Source organism: Camelus dromedarius, chromosome 12 (genome assembly GCF_036321535.1).
Source record: "Camelus dromedarius isolate mCamDro1 chromosome 12, mCamDro1.pat, whole genome shotgun sequence".
In the NCBI taxonomy this organism is placed as follows: domain Eukaryota; kingdom Metazoa; phylum Chordata; class Mammalia; order Artiodactyla; family Camelidae; genus Camelus; species Camelus dromedarius.
The window spans coordinates 8,650,307-8,666,315 of NC_087447.1; the positions used below are offsets into that span (position 1 = coordinate 8,650,307).

At 49.8% G+C, this 16,009-nt stretch overlaps 2 protein-coding genes and 1 non-coding gene across 9 annotated transcripts; 2 read left to right on the top strand and 1 right to left on the bottom strand.

Moving 5' to 3' along the window:
- Positions 1–1,420: 1,420 nt before the first annotated feature.
- On the bottom strand, positions 1,421–7,551 carry GNG3 (G protein subunit gamma 3). The gene is made up of 4 exons (XM_010983013.3): positions 7,280–7,551; positions 6,042–6,262; positions 5,554–5,653; positions 1,421–5,276 (listed from the first exon to the last, which is right to left on the bottom strand). The coding sequence occupies exons 3-4, from the start codon at positions 5,650–5,652 to the stop codon at positions 5,148–5,150; spliced, it is 228 nt and encodes a 75-aa protein (XP_010981315.1). The 5' UTR covers position 5,653; positions 6,042–6,262; positions 7,280–7,551; the 3' UTR covers positions 1,421–5,147.
- On the top strand, positions 2,635–2,736 carry LOC116155543 (U6 spliceosomal RNA). The gene has a single exon (XR_004139427.1). It is a non-coding gene; the product is annotated as a U6 spliceosomal RNA (small nuclear RNA).
- Positions 4,013–15,931, top strand: BSCL2 (BSCL2 lipid droplet biogenesis associated, seipin). Of its 7 annotated transcripts, none has more exons than XM_064492248.1 (12): positions 4,013–4,134; positions 6,651–6,870; positions 8,344–8,660; positions 9,814–9,895; positions 12,756–12,899; positions 13,908–14,042; positions 14,241–14,338; positions 14,766–14,907; positions 15,053–15,118; positions 15,290–15,380; positions 15,481–15,561; positions 15,698–15,931. In XM_064492248.1, the coding sequence occupies exons 2-12, from the start codon at positions 6,778–6,780 to the stop codon at positions 15,838–15,840; spliced, it is 1,392 nt and encodes a 463-aa protein (XP_064348318.1). In that variant the 5' UTR covers positions 4,013–4,134; positions 6,651–6,777; the 3' UTR covers positions 15,841–15,931. The 7 variants fall into 7 exon arrangements, with proteins under 7 accessions (XP_064348318.1, XP_064348317.1, XP_031315295.1 ...); XM_064492247.1 differs by lacking the exon at positions 4,013–4,134 and adding an exon at positions 4,683–4,822 and having other exon boundaries at positions 6,409–6,870; XM_031459435.2 differs by lacking the exon at positions 4,013–4,134 and adding an exon at positions 4,683–4,822 and having other exon boundaries at positions 15,053–15,119; positions 15,294–15,380.
- The last annotated feature ends 78 nt before the right edge of the window (positions 15,932–16,009 follow it).

Consider the following 16,009-nt stretch of genomic DNA (forward strand, 5'->3'; position numbering starts at 1 on the left):
AGTTGGGATTGCAGCCCTCAGCCTGAAGATTGTGATTTGCCAGTCTCTACTCTGTCTTCCAAGATTGAGACAGGTGGTAAGTCTCTGAAATCATCTCTGTTAGAGAATCTGTCCTCTTATAGTTCGAGAGAAGGAACGTTTCTCAGGGTTTCAGCTCACACAGAAACGAAGCAGGATTCTTTTCACTGCAGCAGGATGTGTATATAGGTGAATCCTGTGGTGTGGGCAACCAGGCCCGGGTGCTGAGAATAGCAGCTATTTTATACAGTGCGGAGGGCCAGGGCCCTGCTGGCTTTTTTGATACACAGGTAGAGAGTGAGTAGAAAAGGGGAGGGTGGGGGGTGGGAGGCAGCTCAGAGGGGCTGCTGAAACTTGGGGGAAGAGCGTGAGTGTGAGTGTGTGTAGCGTGTGCATGAAAGGAAGCACCCCTTCCCAACTTCCCAAAACAGGATTCCTCCTGGGGTGCTTTCCCTGCGTGTCCCCAGAGAGGCCTCTAGCCAGGAGACTTCAGTTGGGCTAGTTTTTGTTTGTTAACTTTACCATAAAAACCCTCCCAGTTCTTGATAAGACAACTTCAGGTTGCTGGTTCAAGAACATGGGTGGGATAGGAGAATGTTCTTTCAATACTGAGCTTCAGTTTTAATTCACCTTCCTGCTCAGCATTGTTCAGCCAAGAGCTTACTCAGCGAACACCACACACTAGCGAGAACCCTGGGTTGTGCTACTAGAAAATGCTTCACTGTCGTTTCCTCACCTGGGCAGTTCTCTGTTTAAAATTTTGCGCTGAGATTCGATCTTTCTCTCCTTCTCCCACTGTTACTCCACGCCCATGAGGGTGCCCAGGCCCTCATCCTGGCCCTCCAGTTGCCCCTGTCAGTGACACACCCTTCTGCTCCACAAGTACCTCTGACCTGGAGGCTGGAATGGGTGGCTAGTAGGCGATAATGTTTGCTTGCCCCTAACGATGTGTCCTTTCTCTTGGCACCTGCTTTTTGTGTGGTGCTGTCAAATGGATTTGTGTGTGGCAGTGGGTGAAGTGATTGCATGAACTTTTCTGTAACCCACTAACTTTTCATTATTATTAAGGGAGTTTTTGAGAAAGCTTTGCTCATAGTGGCAGGGCAAGGAGATAAAAACTGGAGCCCAAAGAAATTCCCTTAGGACAAGATTATGTTGTAACAGAAAATTGAATTTGAGGCAGAAGCTGCCACCCCTTTTCAAATGTTTAGTCCTCAGCATACAGCATCTTTTTATAGTTATGACGTGGTTTAGGGATGCTAGGCCCTCAGGGCCAGGGAGACGAAGTTTAAGCCGCTTTGGGGTTTGGAGGGAGGAGGGTTAGGGGAGGTACTTGCTGTTAATTTTTGACACTAGAAAGTCATCTTTAAAAAAAAAAAAAAAACTTTTTCTAGGTGGGTGGAGAGTGAAACTGCCACATCCTTGTCAGTTTAGTCCAAGAGATCACTCAAAACAACAGTAGATGTCTGGGTTTTGTTTTTGTCTTTTTATTGTGAAAAAAAATGTTAAGGGGGAAAATGTGGATTAACAGGAGGGATCTCTAGCCTTGTTTTCCTTAGAAGGCTTGTTTAGTGTTTAATCGGACGTCTGTCGTAGTTACTGTAGATGGAAAAGCTTGTGAGAAAAACAAACACCACATGGAGCCTGTAAATGTTTTTGCACAACCTGTAAAGCATTCTTGGAAGTGGCCAGTAAAAAAGGGTTTTATCATTAAAAAAAAAAAATGTAACTGTGTCATTGTTTACACCTGTAACTTTTTCCTCCCCTGTTGTCACTACAACATTCTGGCAAAAATGTAGGCACGACGGTAGCTTCCAGTTTTAGAATAAATAACCGTTTGGATTGAATTCACCCTATGTCCTGTGGCTGCACTGACTGGGTGGAGTGTGTCATTGGGGATTGATTGATTTCTGATGCTGCTTCCTCAAGGGTCCTGGGTTCCAACCAAGAATGGCTTTCCTCTTTCATGGCTGATTCCCCTCCTCTTCTGCCATACCTTCCCTCAGGGATTGCCGGCTTAATGCTTTTACTAAGACTCACTGGAGTAGAAGAAAAATTATAACTCATGACCTCTGTGTATTTGGCCTATACTCACACCATTTGGATGCTTGAAGTTAAATGTAGGGTTCCATTTAGAAGCCAAGTAAGTTTATTAATGAATAATCACTTAAGAGGAAAAGGGTACTTATTCAACAGAAGATACTTGATGGGGATTCTTTCCTAGTGAGTTTGTAGAATGAGAAGGTAACTATAATTAAAAGCACTATTGCATTTCTAGCACTGAACTGATCTTGATTGTAACTTCTAATAAATGGTGAGGGATTTATTAAGGCTGGGATGCCACAGGCCCAAGACGTCAGTGTTTTGAAGTAGTAGTGATGCAGAACTAGATACTGCTCTAACTCTTCCCTCTATGTGACACAGGTTCCCACCCCAGGGGCTTACAGCTTTGGACCCAAAGGCTGTCCTTGATTTCAGTGTCTGCCCATCTGCTAGGATATTTAAAGTTACTCAATGTTGCAGCTAATCATTTTAAATGGTTACTTAAAGCTCACACCTTGTCTCTAGTAACCGTTAAGTCCCCTTTCCCCCCAATCTGATGAGTATGAAAATTAAGTGCTCCCTTCAGCAGCACATATGCTAAATTTGGGACAATACGGGGAAACATGGTCCCTGCACAAGGATGACATGCAGAAGGGTGAAGTGTTCCCTTAAGAACATAATAAAGAATTGAGTGTGTAGAAAAATTGAGCAAAAGCTCCCCTGCTCCCTTAAACCTAATACCAAGATTACATTTTGTTGAGCACTTATAGCTGTTTACCAAGTCTGAGCTGACTTGGAAATTTTCACTTACTCCTCTGGAATTTGCCCAACGCTGTGATACCGTAGAAGAGGTTATTTTAGTGCCTTCTATGCCCTGCTTGCCATTTAAGTACAAATAGTACAACACATTCGTTAGATATTTGAATGCCTGCTATATGCCAGAGACTGTGAGGATGCGGGGGTTAAAACAGACTTGATCTTCCCAGGAGTTTTCATGGGCACCAAGAAGGAACTAAGCATGCTCCTGAACAGAACGGGGGTAGCTCCCCACTTCAGGAGGTTACTTTCACTGTTTTCAGGAGCTTCACCAGGTTACTTTTACTGTTTCTTCCTCTGGAGTGAGAGAAATATCTCCAGGACCTTTTAGGGCTCAGGAATTCATCAACAGTTGAAAAGCTTCTATTCCTGAAAGTGCCCCAAGTTCATTGGGTACCCCTGGAACCTGTAGAAACATCACAGGAAACTAAGTTCAGTTCCTGGTAGAACACCCTTTATTCCCTTGGTTTTGTCTCTATTCTCCTTCCCTTGCAGTCTTCCCATGGGAAGATGTGGGGAAGCTCGAAATGATGTGCTACCTCTAATACAGGTCACCCTTTCCTACTACGAGGCAGCCCTTCTCCCCTCCAAGTGTATCCCGGCATAAAGCACGAGCGGACATAGAGAATTCCCCCGGAAGGATGTACCCCTGAATTGGGGGCGGGTGGGGGGTGGGAGTGGGAGGAATGTTGACAATCCATAAGAAGCAGACGTCCTGAGACTTACCTGCTCTGCCTCAGCCTGGTCCCACCTCCGTATGTATATTTCCTTCCCTTGGAAGGAAAAAGGCTTCCAAAAGGGAGTCCGGGAGGCGCTCGTGAGACATGAAACCTCTGGCCAGGCAGCTTGCTGGACCACTGCGATGGTGATAGGCACACCGGGGGCGGGGACGTTGCTCCTGGCGGATGTGACAGAATGGGCCTGAATGGGAAGTGCGAGACCGGCCAGCCCCAGGTTTTCCAGGAAGCCCAAATTGAACAATTTCGGGCTTATCCAACTCCTAGGGAGGGCAGGGCGCGACCAAGGAACAGCGCCCCGAGACGAACGGCGCAGGGCATTGTCTTCACACTTCTGTTTCCGCTCCAGAGGGGGCCTCTACTAGGCAAACTGTAGAAACCTAGATTCCCTCTTAAGATCCACGCGACCGGTGCCTGCTACCCGCGTGCTTGCTGGGGCCCCATTGCCCCATAATCCTTGGCTATAGTCGCCCGTGTGTTTTCACCCCGGTCGGGTGGACGTCGGCTTCCAGCCTTCGGGGTGGGTAAGAGTGGGTATTGAGTTGGCCAGGGGCAGCCATTTTGAGACAGATGAGCACGGAAGGGACCATATTGAGAACTCTGGATGCCTGGGGCCGCCATTTTAAGTGTGGGCCCGGCTGAGAAGCCCTGTACGGTGAAACGCGGTGACGTGCGGCCACCATACTGGCGCGGGTCCCATGGCGGCGGCCATCTTGGAAGGAGAACTGCTGTGGGCGCGGCCATCTTAGCAATAAAACCGGCCCCTTCTCAGGAACTGGAACCAAGCTCCTCCCTTTTCCCTGGTTTCCTTCAGTCTGCGACTGTCTTCCCGAGTCTCTCTCTAAATCCACCCAGTTCGATCTGTTTTCATTTTCACTTGTCTTCATTGCTCTCCTAGTGTGTGTGCGTGTGAAGGCGTGAATGCTCTCCGTGGCCTCTAAGTGTCTGTTGTAACTTAATTCTTCCACTTGAGACGCTCTCTCGTGCCCGCCATCCCCTGCAACCCCGCGGATCTCCGATCCTAGACAGTGCCTAACCCGCTTTGACTGGCCCTGCTCTCTGGTTATGGCAAGCCTTTCTACCTGCCGCACCCACCACCACATCTATTGACTGATGATCCTCTCCCCCAAGAACGCTAACACAGGAGCTGTCCTCTGAGACTGTACGACTTTATTCTTCAAATGGCTTTGCCCTTCCAATAGCTCCAGGTGAGACTGAGAGCCATCCCTCTCTCCATTGTCTGACCGGGTCACAGAGGGAAGCGGGCAGGATGCTGGCAGTTTGACAGCCCTTCTGGGGATGGAACTAAGGGTGCCCCGAGTTAGGGGGTGTTCTGGGTCTGGTTAGTGGGTGAGGAAATGGGGACGGCAGATAGGTGAGGGAGGGCTTTGTGCTTCAGATAACCTCACAGGGTTGGGCCAGGGCTAAGGATGGGATTCAGGGACCCTCAGGAGCTCATTATAGCTACTGACCTAAGTAAGGAAGGGCTGGGGTGAGGGAAAGATGAAGAGTTATGAGGAGGGACAGGACAGCTCAGAGGAGGGCACAGAAGAATTTCTTCTCCCGGAAGGGGTTCTCCGAAGTGGGCACAGGGGTGATGAGGGGGTCCTCACAGGCGTGGGCATCACAATAAGTCATCAGGTCTGCTGCTGCCTTGGACACCTGGGGCACAGTCAGGAGGGGAATTGTCAGGCAGAAACCCTGAAAATGGACTGCAGCCTCCCTCCCCAAATAGGTTATCTTTTGTCATCTCTCGGGCTCCTTAGGACAGTCTTATCTTCCCTCATCACCCACAGAGGCCTGGGGCCAGCTCTCCTTATAGATCCCAAGACTCCTCCCCTGATCTCAGGGAGTCAAGGAAAGAAAGTATCTCTTATCCCGAGGTCTGGGAACCTACAATACACCTGGGCCAACTGATGTGATCCAGGATCCCACCCACCTTAATCCGGCACAAGCTGGCCTCAATCTTAAGCTGTTCCACCATCTTGCGGGCTTGCCCAATACTCATAGTGCTGTTCACAGGGGTCTCCCCTTTCATCCTGAAGAAAAGAGAGACAGCTCAGAACATTATGGGGTCTGGGCACAGTCTCAGCTGAAGGCCCCTTTTCGTGCTTACTCCTTACCAACCTTCACAAGGCTGGGTCATGTGCCCCAATATTTTACCCCCCTCTTATGATCTTTTCCATCCCTGTCTTCCTCAGCTACGGAAATGGAAAGATGGGATGAGATGCTCCCCAAATTCCTACATGGCCTGAGCCACAGATCATTAAACATCCAAATGATTTAAGGCTTTATAGCCCTTCAAGGCATGTGTGTACCCAGCTGTGAAAACCCCAGCTAGAAAGAGCCCCACCCTGCTGAGGGCACAAAACCCCCATCTGCCCCCTTGAGCCCCAAAAGGAGAAAATCAAGATGCTCCCTACTCACCTGAGCCCACAGGCAGCGGCAGCCCTCAGGAGTAGGATCAGTGGGGTGCACCAAAACCTTCTGCCTGAGATGAGTGCCCCACCTTGCAGGGAGTTGCAGTTGAAAGTATCTGACGCAGCAGCAGAAGCAGCTAATACAGAGAAGGCTACTGGGGAGGGTCAGGTAGAATCCAGGGCTGGTCCCAGTTTCTGCAGCTCAAGCACTGCCCAGATGGCTGGTACCTGAAGGATGAAGGATGCTAGAAGGAGCTGCTCAGATCCTGGAGCATACCAACTGTCTGACCAGTGGGGGAGCTGGGCTGCTGCCTACAGCCCCTGTGCACACCCCCACTGTTACTGTCTCACTACCTGTCCCTCCCGTGTTGCAGGCATCCTGAGTCTGGGCTAGAGCCCTCCCCAAAGCAGCTGGAAGGAGCTGAGACCCAGGCAGACTACCCCCTCAAATGGGGTGGTCTGGACCTGTGACAACCCCTGCATTGGAGTCCGTACTGGCTGCGGGAGACCCTGCTCATTTGAAAATCTGACATCAGCTGGGCAGTCGCCCCCCTCCTCCCCTCCTCCCGCTACTCTGACACAGCATTTAGCGTCTGAATCTTCGTTTCTCTCCCAGGGACCCTTCATTCTCCATATCCAGGAAAATATGATGGGCTACAGGTATCAGCTTCTAGATCACCACTTAACATTCTAGCCACAAGTGACAAGTGGAAAATCCAGGGGCAACGAGGTCCATCAGGAAGATGTCTAAAGAAATGGTAGACCAAAGAGAAGAAGGAGAAGCTGGAGGAAAAGAGACATGCAGAGACCAGATCAAAGAATCGGACAAAGAAGAGGTAGGGGAAAGTCAGTGGGTGTTTCTGGAAATAGATGGGCTTCCTGGTGTGTGTGTGTGTGTGTGTGTGTGTGTGTGTGTGTGTGTGTGTGTGTGTGTGTGTGTGTGTGTGTGTGTGTTGGTTTGAGAGATTGCCTCCCACGCCTGAAATATTGTGCTTAGTGCTGTGGGGAATACAAAGATGTACACAACATTGACATTATCCTCTGAAGGATTTTATTTGGGGTGAATACACATATACAAAATAGAAGGTGCCACCTGCCAAGACCTAGTTTAGATAATGCGCTGTGGGGACTCTGAGCCAAACTCTAATTAGGGTCGGAGGCTGTCAATCACGCATTGTAAAAGCTGGAGTCAAAACACAGGCCTGAGAATAGCCGACGCAACGCGCAAGATACACAGGTACCCACAGATTGCAACGTTCTTGGGGGGAATGCTCTCTGCCTTGGACGCCTGCAGGTTCAAGGAGCTGTGGGCAATAAAAAGCAGCGCCTGCTGGATGCTGGCCTCTCCTCCTTTCCGGGGGTTAAATGGCCGGTAGTGAAGGTTTGGGCGGAGGGTCTCGAGGAGCTGGCTGAGGAGATGCAGCTGACTCACAGCATGCCCTGGGGCAAATCTTGGGGGCTGGAGGGAGGCCCCTGTCCCCTTTGGTCTTGGTAACCGGAGGGTAACGGACCGTAGGGACAGTGCCCGGCGCGAGGAGGTGGGAACCCAGCGGCCTGGAAGGCCCTGCCCCCTGCGCCGGGCCCCGCCCCGGAGAGGCCCCGCCCCCAGGGCTACAAAAGCGGCCGGCGGAAGGGGTGGTGCTTCCCGGGGAGCGGAAGTGTCTTCTCGCCGTTGCCGCAGCAGCGCGTGCGGCTGGTGAGTCTGCAGAGCTGCGGCGGCAGCTTGCAGGATTCTGTGGTGGTGCGGTTGGGTGAGGGCTCCAGGCGCCGCGCCCACCCCCGAGCCGGAGGAGGCTGGCGAGGGGCGGCAGTTGTCGGCAGGACACGCTGGCCGGTGTGGGGCGCAGGAGCGAGCGGAGCTCCAGGCGGAGGCATTTGTGGCCCCGCTGAGGCTTTGAGTCCGGCTATGCGACCTTAGGCAAGTCGCGCATTCTCTCCGTGCAACCACCTCGTAGTGTGGCATCAGTGTCGTCGTGTGTGTAAAACCGCCTTGGAAGAATACTAAGGTGCTCATTCTTTATATGTTATATATTGCTATGAATGAGTATTAAGGTGGTCTGTTCCAGAACCAGGTAACCGGAAGACGAATTCAACTGAGGAACCCTAGCACTTGGGACAGAGCACAGTGAAGGAAAAGGAAGGGATAACTGGCTGAGAAACGCAATCAGTTGGAGAAAGGCCCTAAGAAACAAAGACTTTGCTATGTCTTGCTATCTGATTCCTCAAAGCCAGTCCAGTAAGATTGTCCCTTTTGTCCTCACCTGCCCCATGAAAGGAGCCATTCTTTCCCCATCTCTGTCTTTTTCCAGGAACCACCAGCTGCTTCATCCCATGGCCAGGGGTGGCGTCCAGGTGGCAGAACACTTAGGAACTCAAGGCCTGAACCCGGGGCCAGACCCCCTGCACTCCCCAACATGGTCAATGACCCACCAGTACCTGCCTTACTGTGGGCCCAGGAGATGGGCCACGTCCTGGCAGGCCGTGCCCGCAAGCTGCTGCTGCAGTTTGGGGTGCTGTTCTGTACCATCCTCCTCCTGCTCTGGGTGTCTGTCTTCCTCTATGGCTCCTTCTACTATTCCTACATGCCGACAGTCAGCCACCTCAGCCCTGTGCATTTCTACTACAGGTGAGAGGGGTCTTCTATCAAGGTAGAAGAATCCTGTGAGAGAATTGTTGCAAGGACCCTTAGAGCTTATTCAGTTCAACCCCCTTATTTACAGAGGAGGAAACTTGAGCCCAGTGTGCTTATATGACTTCTTTCACAGCCTGAGTTTGGGGCAGATCTGGGCTGGTAGGGATCTAGGGTGCTAGTCCTATCTCTGGTTACTGAAATCTTGTTAAAAAGAAGAGAAAAATCCCTCCCCTAGACTGTCATGAGGGTCAGCTCTATTTAGGCTGGATCAGACCTCTCTCAAGGCATGGTAGACTACTGAGCCAACCCAGCCCCTTGGGTCATCTCAGAACTAACCTGGCCTTCAGTAGAGGAGTTACTAGGAAAGCAGCAATTCACCTTTTATATTACTTCCTCCCACTCCTAGAGAAATTATGAAAACAAGGTGACTGGGTACATAAACTCCCAGAGTCCTACTTCTTGCCTGGGGCCTCAATTCCTTCGCATTTTATAGACCCTGCCGAATTCTCTCCCCTTATAATAATGACTACAGGACCAATCAAGAGGTGGTGACAAGGGCACTATTATCAGTGGCCCAGAGTTTTTTTTTTCTCCTATCCTGTGTCTCTGGTCATGAGCTGTAATTTCCAAGGCAGAGCTGCTTAAACTTTAAGGAAGCATGGATCTCATGAAAACTATGGCCCTTCCTGCCATAAAAACCTATATACATGCCCATGTGCAACTTTGCTTACAATTTGAGAGGGTTCATGAGCCTCTTAAAGACAATCTGTGGATCCCTTTGGAGGAATTTTCTCAAACAAGGCCTCAGACCAGAACTACTGAATCAGAATCTGGTAGGGTGGGACCCAGAAACCTGCATTTTTTATCAAGCGCCCCAAGTGAGTCTGAAACTGTTCAACTAAGTGTCCATAAATTCCCATTTAAGAGTGTCTGCTCTAATGAGAGGAAATAAACTCAAGTAGCAGGAAGAGAATTAAAGAATATTTTGGTATCTTGAATCTCCTGACTGCATTTCTTCTCCATTTCTCTCTGTAACAGAGAGAAGGGTGCCTGTTCTGGAAGAAGGGATGGGGGCAGGAAGGGGAGCCCCAGGGGCCAAGGAGCTATGCAGACCACTTAGCAGAGTATCATCCCCATTCTCATTTAGGACCGACTGTGATTCCTCCACCTCCTTACTTTGCTCCTTCCCTGTTGCCAATGTCTCACTGGTTAAGGGCGGCCGTGATCGGGTGAGTATGGGAGCTGAAGAGAAGTTTCATTAGAGCTTTGATGACTTGAAATAGGAAGGCTTAAGAAAGACCTGGAGATAAGGGACTGAGTAATAGAGACTAAGAGGAAGGCTTTCAAGAAAAGGGAGGTTACAGAAAAATTAAAGTCCAAATGAATTGTGTGGATTATTCTTTACTGCAGCAGACGTTAGCAGTGTTTTCCTTCTTAAACTGTTTCAGCCAGGCCATATCTACTAGATGAGGTATGTTTTAGATCTAAAGGAACCTAAATTAACAGATCAGCTATTTCACTGAACCAGGATGGAATCCACCCAAGAGTTTTGAAAGTATGTTAAATTATGAAACTGTTGACAGTTATGTGTAACCTGCCATTACACAGGGTACTGTGCCAGAGGACTGGCCAGATGCCAGTATGACCAGCAAACCTGGAAACCCTGGGAAATGCAGGATGGGAATGCATCCTCTAGTAGGCAAGCTGGTGGAGGCTCCGAGAAAGGGTAGGATCCCAGAACACTTCAAAAGGACCTTGAAGGATTAGCAGTATTTCTTATCACCAGGGTTTTTTGAGTTGTCAGTCAGCAATGCAATGAGAAGTAATCAGTGGTCAGATTTACTAAGAATTTAAAAAGCATTTGAAAATAACTTTTCAAAAGTCATACTTGGTAATAGTATCTGCAAATCTCGAACTCAGAAAGAAAAAAAAGTCATACCTGGGAGGATATTGACCTAGAGATAGAAAACATAGGATAGATATAAATGGTCACTCTGAAGGGAGAGTCTGGGGTCTCCTGGGTTGGTGTGCAGACTGGCCTTACTTGACAATATAAATAATCTGGGAGACTCTGTATCCTGCGACATCTTCCAGTTTACCACCAGGGAGCCATACACTATCAGGAACACTTACTGGTTGGATGATTGGGTCCCAGATGGAGATTTCAAAGTGGTGAGGTGGAATGTTAGGCATTGCAAGGCAGAGATTTATCATTTTAGTTCTGCTACTCAGGAAAATAACTTGGAGGTGATTACAGTATGTTCTATGAAAACACTGGTTCAGCGTGTTTCTGTGTCATAATAATAATAATAATAAATGGAATATATTGAGAGAAAGTTGGAAACAAAGCCACAGTACATCTGCACCTGGGATGGTGCATGCAGCTATGTGGCTGCCCATTGTAGATCATAATGGTGATGCAAGGAGCCAGAACAATCGGGTGCCAGGTTGCTGGATGAGGAAGGAAGGAAAAGATGAAGGATGAGGCCCAAGTCCCTGATAATTAAAGCAGGTTGATCATTTGGTCATTTGTAGTGAACATTTTTGAATGAATGAAGTAGTGTGTTCACTCTGTGTAACACCTTGCTAGAAGTACAAGATGTAGTCCTGCTTTCAAGGAGCTTACAGAATTTACAGAAATCTATATACTGCATGAAGTAGCAAAGATGCAGCTTCTGTATTTCAGAAGAATCTGAAGAATTAGAGGGATCAGTGTGAGACTATGGAGATGGTGAGGCTCAAAGTGGATCCTGTAAGGAAGAGTGAGTACTGTGCAGGGAATAAGAAGAAGAGGGTAAATCTGCCCAGCAGACAGACAAGTGTGAACAAAGGCAGGAGCCAGCCACAAGGTTCTGGTGTTAAGAGTCTGTAGATCCCCTTGGAGGAGATGACGTTTATTTGGACAGAATTACTGGCTTAAAAAGAAAAGATGTATATAAATTCTTATTGAGATAGAATTCACATACTATACAAGTCACCCATTCAAAATGCCTAGTGCAGTCACTTTTAGTATATTCAGAGTTGAGTAACCATTACCATAATCAATATTAGAACATTTTCATCACCCAAAAAGAAATCCATGCTAGCTAGCAGTCACTCCCCATATCCCTCCTGCCCAGCCAGAGAAATACCTATTTCACTGTTTCAAAGAATTCAGTGAAACAACTGGCTTAGATTCACCTGGCCTCTACAGGAGGGTAGGAATCTCATGGAATCCATTTTTCTCCCAAGAGATAATTCAAACTGAAAATAAGAATCTGTGAAAAGAAAGACTTTGATCAGTGGTTTTCTTTTTCACACTAGGGATAAAATGCTCAAAGTACCCTCATAGCATATCCAGATTTTGGAGCCAGGTCAATATGGGTTATGGCAGTGTTTTTAAACTTTTTTTCGTAATCCATTCCCTCTTTGGTTAAAACCAAAAGCTTCACCATCACCCCTGTGATCCTTAGGTATCACCCTGAGGGGGTCATGCTACAGGACAAGCAGGATTGAATATAGGATTAGAGGAATATAGGACTGGTCAGGAAAAACTGGGATATGTTTGGTGGCAAATTGATAACGTTATGAGGTTAATCTCAGTGAAGAGGCCTTCCCACTATGTGTCTCAGGGTTCTACCAACAGAACCAAGATAAGGGACCCGGAATGACATAAAGATGGTCTGGAGCGACAGAAATTGTGCGAGAGCTGGCTAGAGAGAGGGTGAGTGCTTTTGGCACTTGGTTAATTAACAATGTGAGTAAAGACAGGCTGGACCTGGGAGGATGGCCTCACGGAGACAGAGGCCTGAGTCACAGATGGCCCAGTTGGCAACATGACAGTTCACTTTTGGAAAAGAAATGTGGCACAGACTTTCTGGAACAGAGTGACTCAGAAGAGCAGACAGGACACGGAAGAGTTCAGAAGTCGGAGGAGTCCAGCCACCAGAAGAGGGCAGCACCTTCTTGGGATGAGAGAGGTTGACAGGCCTGTGTTTCTAATGGCCAGGGTTGTGGCAGAGTATTTGGAAGGATGGGGGGAGGTGGAACAGGGCCAGTGTCATTAAAAAAAACCTTTTTTTGAAAAGAGATGGGGGCTATCTTGGGCAGGTGCTGATGTATGGCCAGCCATACCGCATTACCTTAGAGCTTGAGCTGCCAGAGTCTCGTGTGAATCAAGATCTGGGCATGTTCTTGGTCACCATTTCATGCTACACCAGAGGCGGCCGAATCATCTCCACCTCTTCACGCTCCGTAAGCATTCACGGCCTGTCTGGGAGGGTGTGGAGAATGATGAGCAATGTCAGAGTATCTGGGTAGGGCTGCAGGAGAAAGCATCCTAGCTCTGAAGTCTTGGGCACATCGGGATAGGCAAGAGCCAGTTTACCAAACCAGACAGATGCCCCCAGATACCTGATTAGCATGTCCAGCTTTGGGGTAAAGTCTAAAGAATAGAGCCTCCCTGAAAACAGGAGCTTATTTGGAACCAGGCAGACCTGGCCTTGAATCCTCACTTGGAAACATGCTAGCTGAGGGCCAACTTACTTAACTCTTGGTTATAAAATATTATAAATAGTATACTAGTAACTCACAGCAAGACTAGCTTGGATTCAGTGAGGAAATGTAAAGTGCTTATTAGCACATAGTGGGTGTTTAATAAATGTTAGACTCCATTCTTAATTGTCAACAGAACCATATCATGAAGCAAATCCCCGAATGTCCACATGGGATAAAGCCTTCAGATGGTACACTGAGACGTACAGTCCCTTCTGGATTACAGAACCATTTGGGGGAAAGGTAGATCAGAGACAGTGTTGGGCTTCACCTAGGAAGGTTTCTCAGAAGAGAAGGCTTCGTTGTATTGGTATGGAGATAAGTGGTCCGGTAGGGCAGGGCAGGGATGTCACTCAAGAGTTTGCAATTGTTGGGTCAAGACTTGGGGTTTGGAACAAGTTCCTACCCACTGTATAGCACAGGGAACTACATTCAATATCTAGTAATAACCTATAATGAAAAAGAATATGAAAAGGAATATGTATGTATGTATGTGTAACTGAATCACTATGCTGTATGCTTGAAACTAACACAACATTGTAGATTGACTATAGTTCAATTTAAAAAAAAGATTTGGGGTTTGGAGGCATGGGAGGAAAAGAAAGTGGGAGGGCCGGGGCCCTGAGGAGGAATCAGCCTTCACAGCCTGCTCAGGGGTGGTTGAGGGGTGGGTACCCCGCCCTAGCCTCTCCCTCCTGGCCCTGGCAGGTGATGCTGCATTACCGCTCGGACCTGCTCCAGATGCTGGACACTCTGGTCTTCTCCAGCCTCCTGCTGTTTGGCTTTGCAGAGCAGAAGCAGGTCCTGGAGGTGGAACTATACCCAGAATACAGAGAGAACTCGGTAAGGGGGGAAGGAGGACTGGGAGACAGCCCTCTCCATGAGCCCAGAATTTTACCTGAGGAACTTCTGGGCTTGGTTAGGAAGGACAGCAACAGAGGCTGGAGGCGGGCCTCAGATTGGGCTTGTAAGAGTGACAGCAGCAGGATCCAGGCCTGACGCTGCTGTCCCTCCACCTCTGCGCCCCCTCCCCGCCCGCAGTATGTGCCGACCACCGGGGCCATCATCGAGATCCACAGCAGGCGCATCCAGCTATACGGAGCCTACCTGCGCATCCACGCCCACTTCACTGGGCTCAGGTGAGGCAGCGCCGCCGACCAGGCCCCGGCAGCTCTCCTGGGGCCTGTGCTTAAGTGTTAGAGGGGCCTAAGCAGAGGCGGCAGGTTTTCCTTAGGCCACAGATTCTCAACCGTGGCCACATATCAGCACATTAGCTCCCTGGGGAGCTTTTAAAAATGCTGATGCCTGGGCCCCACCCCCAGGCTGACTGAACTGGGATTTGTTAGGTTCATCTCTGGCCAGCAGACTCTTTGAAAGCACCCTGGGAAAAGGTCATGCGCAGCCAGGGTAGAGAATAACTGCTTAGTGGGTGGGAGGCAGAGGGTGGAGGCCGGCTACACCAAACTTGTGACCTGCCCTGGAAGTTATTTCTGGGAAATGAGAAGGCCGGTGCTCTCCGGTGACAGGGTAATTACTGCTCCCTTCCTGTCCCTACTGCTGCCTCAGGTACCTGCTGTACAACTTCCCGGTGACGTGCGCCTTCATCGGCGTCGCCAGCAACTTCACCTTCCTCAGCGTCATCGTGCTCTTCAGCTACATGCAGTGGGTGTGGGGGGGCATCTGGCCCCGGCACCGCTTCTCTTTACAGGTCGCAAAGGACCCCCTTCCTCTCCCCTTCATGATCTTTCTTTGACTGGGGAGTGGGCAGGGGCGTGTTGGGGGCTGGGGCAGAAGGGCCCTGATCACTAGTGAGGGAAAGCAGTCCTTGCTGCTCAGGAGTTTTCACTCCACAGGTGAACATCCGAAAAAGGGACAGTTCCCGAAAGGAAGGCCAGCGAAGGATCTCTGCCTCTCAGCCAGGTAAAGGTGATGGTTCAGGGCTGGGTGAGCGGGGGCTCCTGCGCCATCCAGTATGAGGCTTCAGAAGCTCATATACTGAGCTGAAGTTCAAGGGAAGGGCTGAACAGGGTGAAGTGGGCCCTGCCATCCAGGCACAGCCACCCTAGCCCTGCCCTGTCCTCTACCCCTTTGGAGGCACAGGGCCCCAAGGCCAGGAGGAGTCCACTCAGCTGTCACCTGTTACAGAGGATGGTGAGAACCAGGCAGATCCTTCGGGGCCAGGTACGGGGCAGCAGCCCTCCCTCCCTCCCTCCTGACTCCTCCTCAGCCCTCCCCTGCAGCCTCCTCCAGTCTGACCTGTGCCTCCCCTCTGGGGCTGCAGAGGGCCAGCTGTGTGAGGAGGAGAAATCAGATCAGCAGCCCCTGAGTGGAGAGGAGGAGCTAGAGCCCGAGGCCAGTGACGGTGAGTGCGGGACAGCAGGACCTGGGTGGGCTGGGGGTGGCATGTGGGTAGAGAGGGGGCCACACCAGGTTGGGGCAGGGGCCCCTGGTGATCTAATTTCCCATTTGGGATTTTGTTTTTCCCTCCCCTGGCCCAGGTTCAGGCTCCTGGGAAGATGCAGCTCTGCTGACGGAGGCCAACCTGCCTGCTTCTGCCCCTGCCCTTGCCCCAGAGACCGTGGGCAGTTCTGAACCCTCTGCAGGCACTGTCCGACAGCGCCCCATTTGCTCCAGTTCCTGAAAGGACCAGGGCAGAGTGGCCACATTCCAGCCCTTTCCCACCTGACCCCTTTCCCTTCCCGTGGCTTCCCCAATAAACTATTTTCGTGCCAGCTGCTTCCCTGACTCTTTGAAACGTATTCAGGGTCATCTGAAAATCTGGTGTTCCCCAGGCATCCCTGACCCCTGAT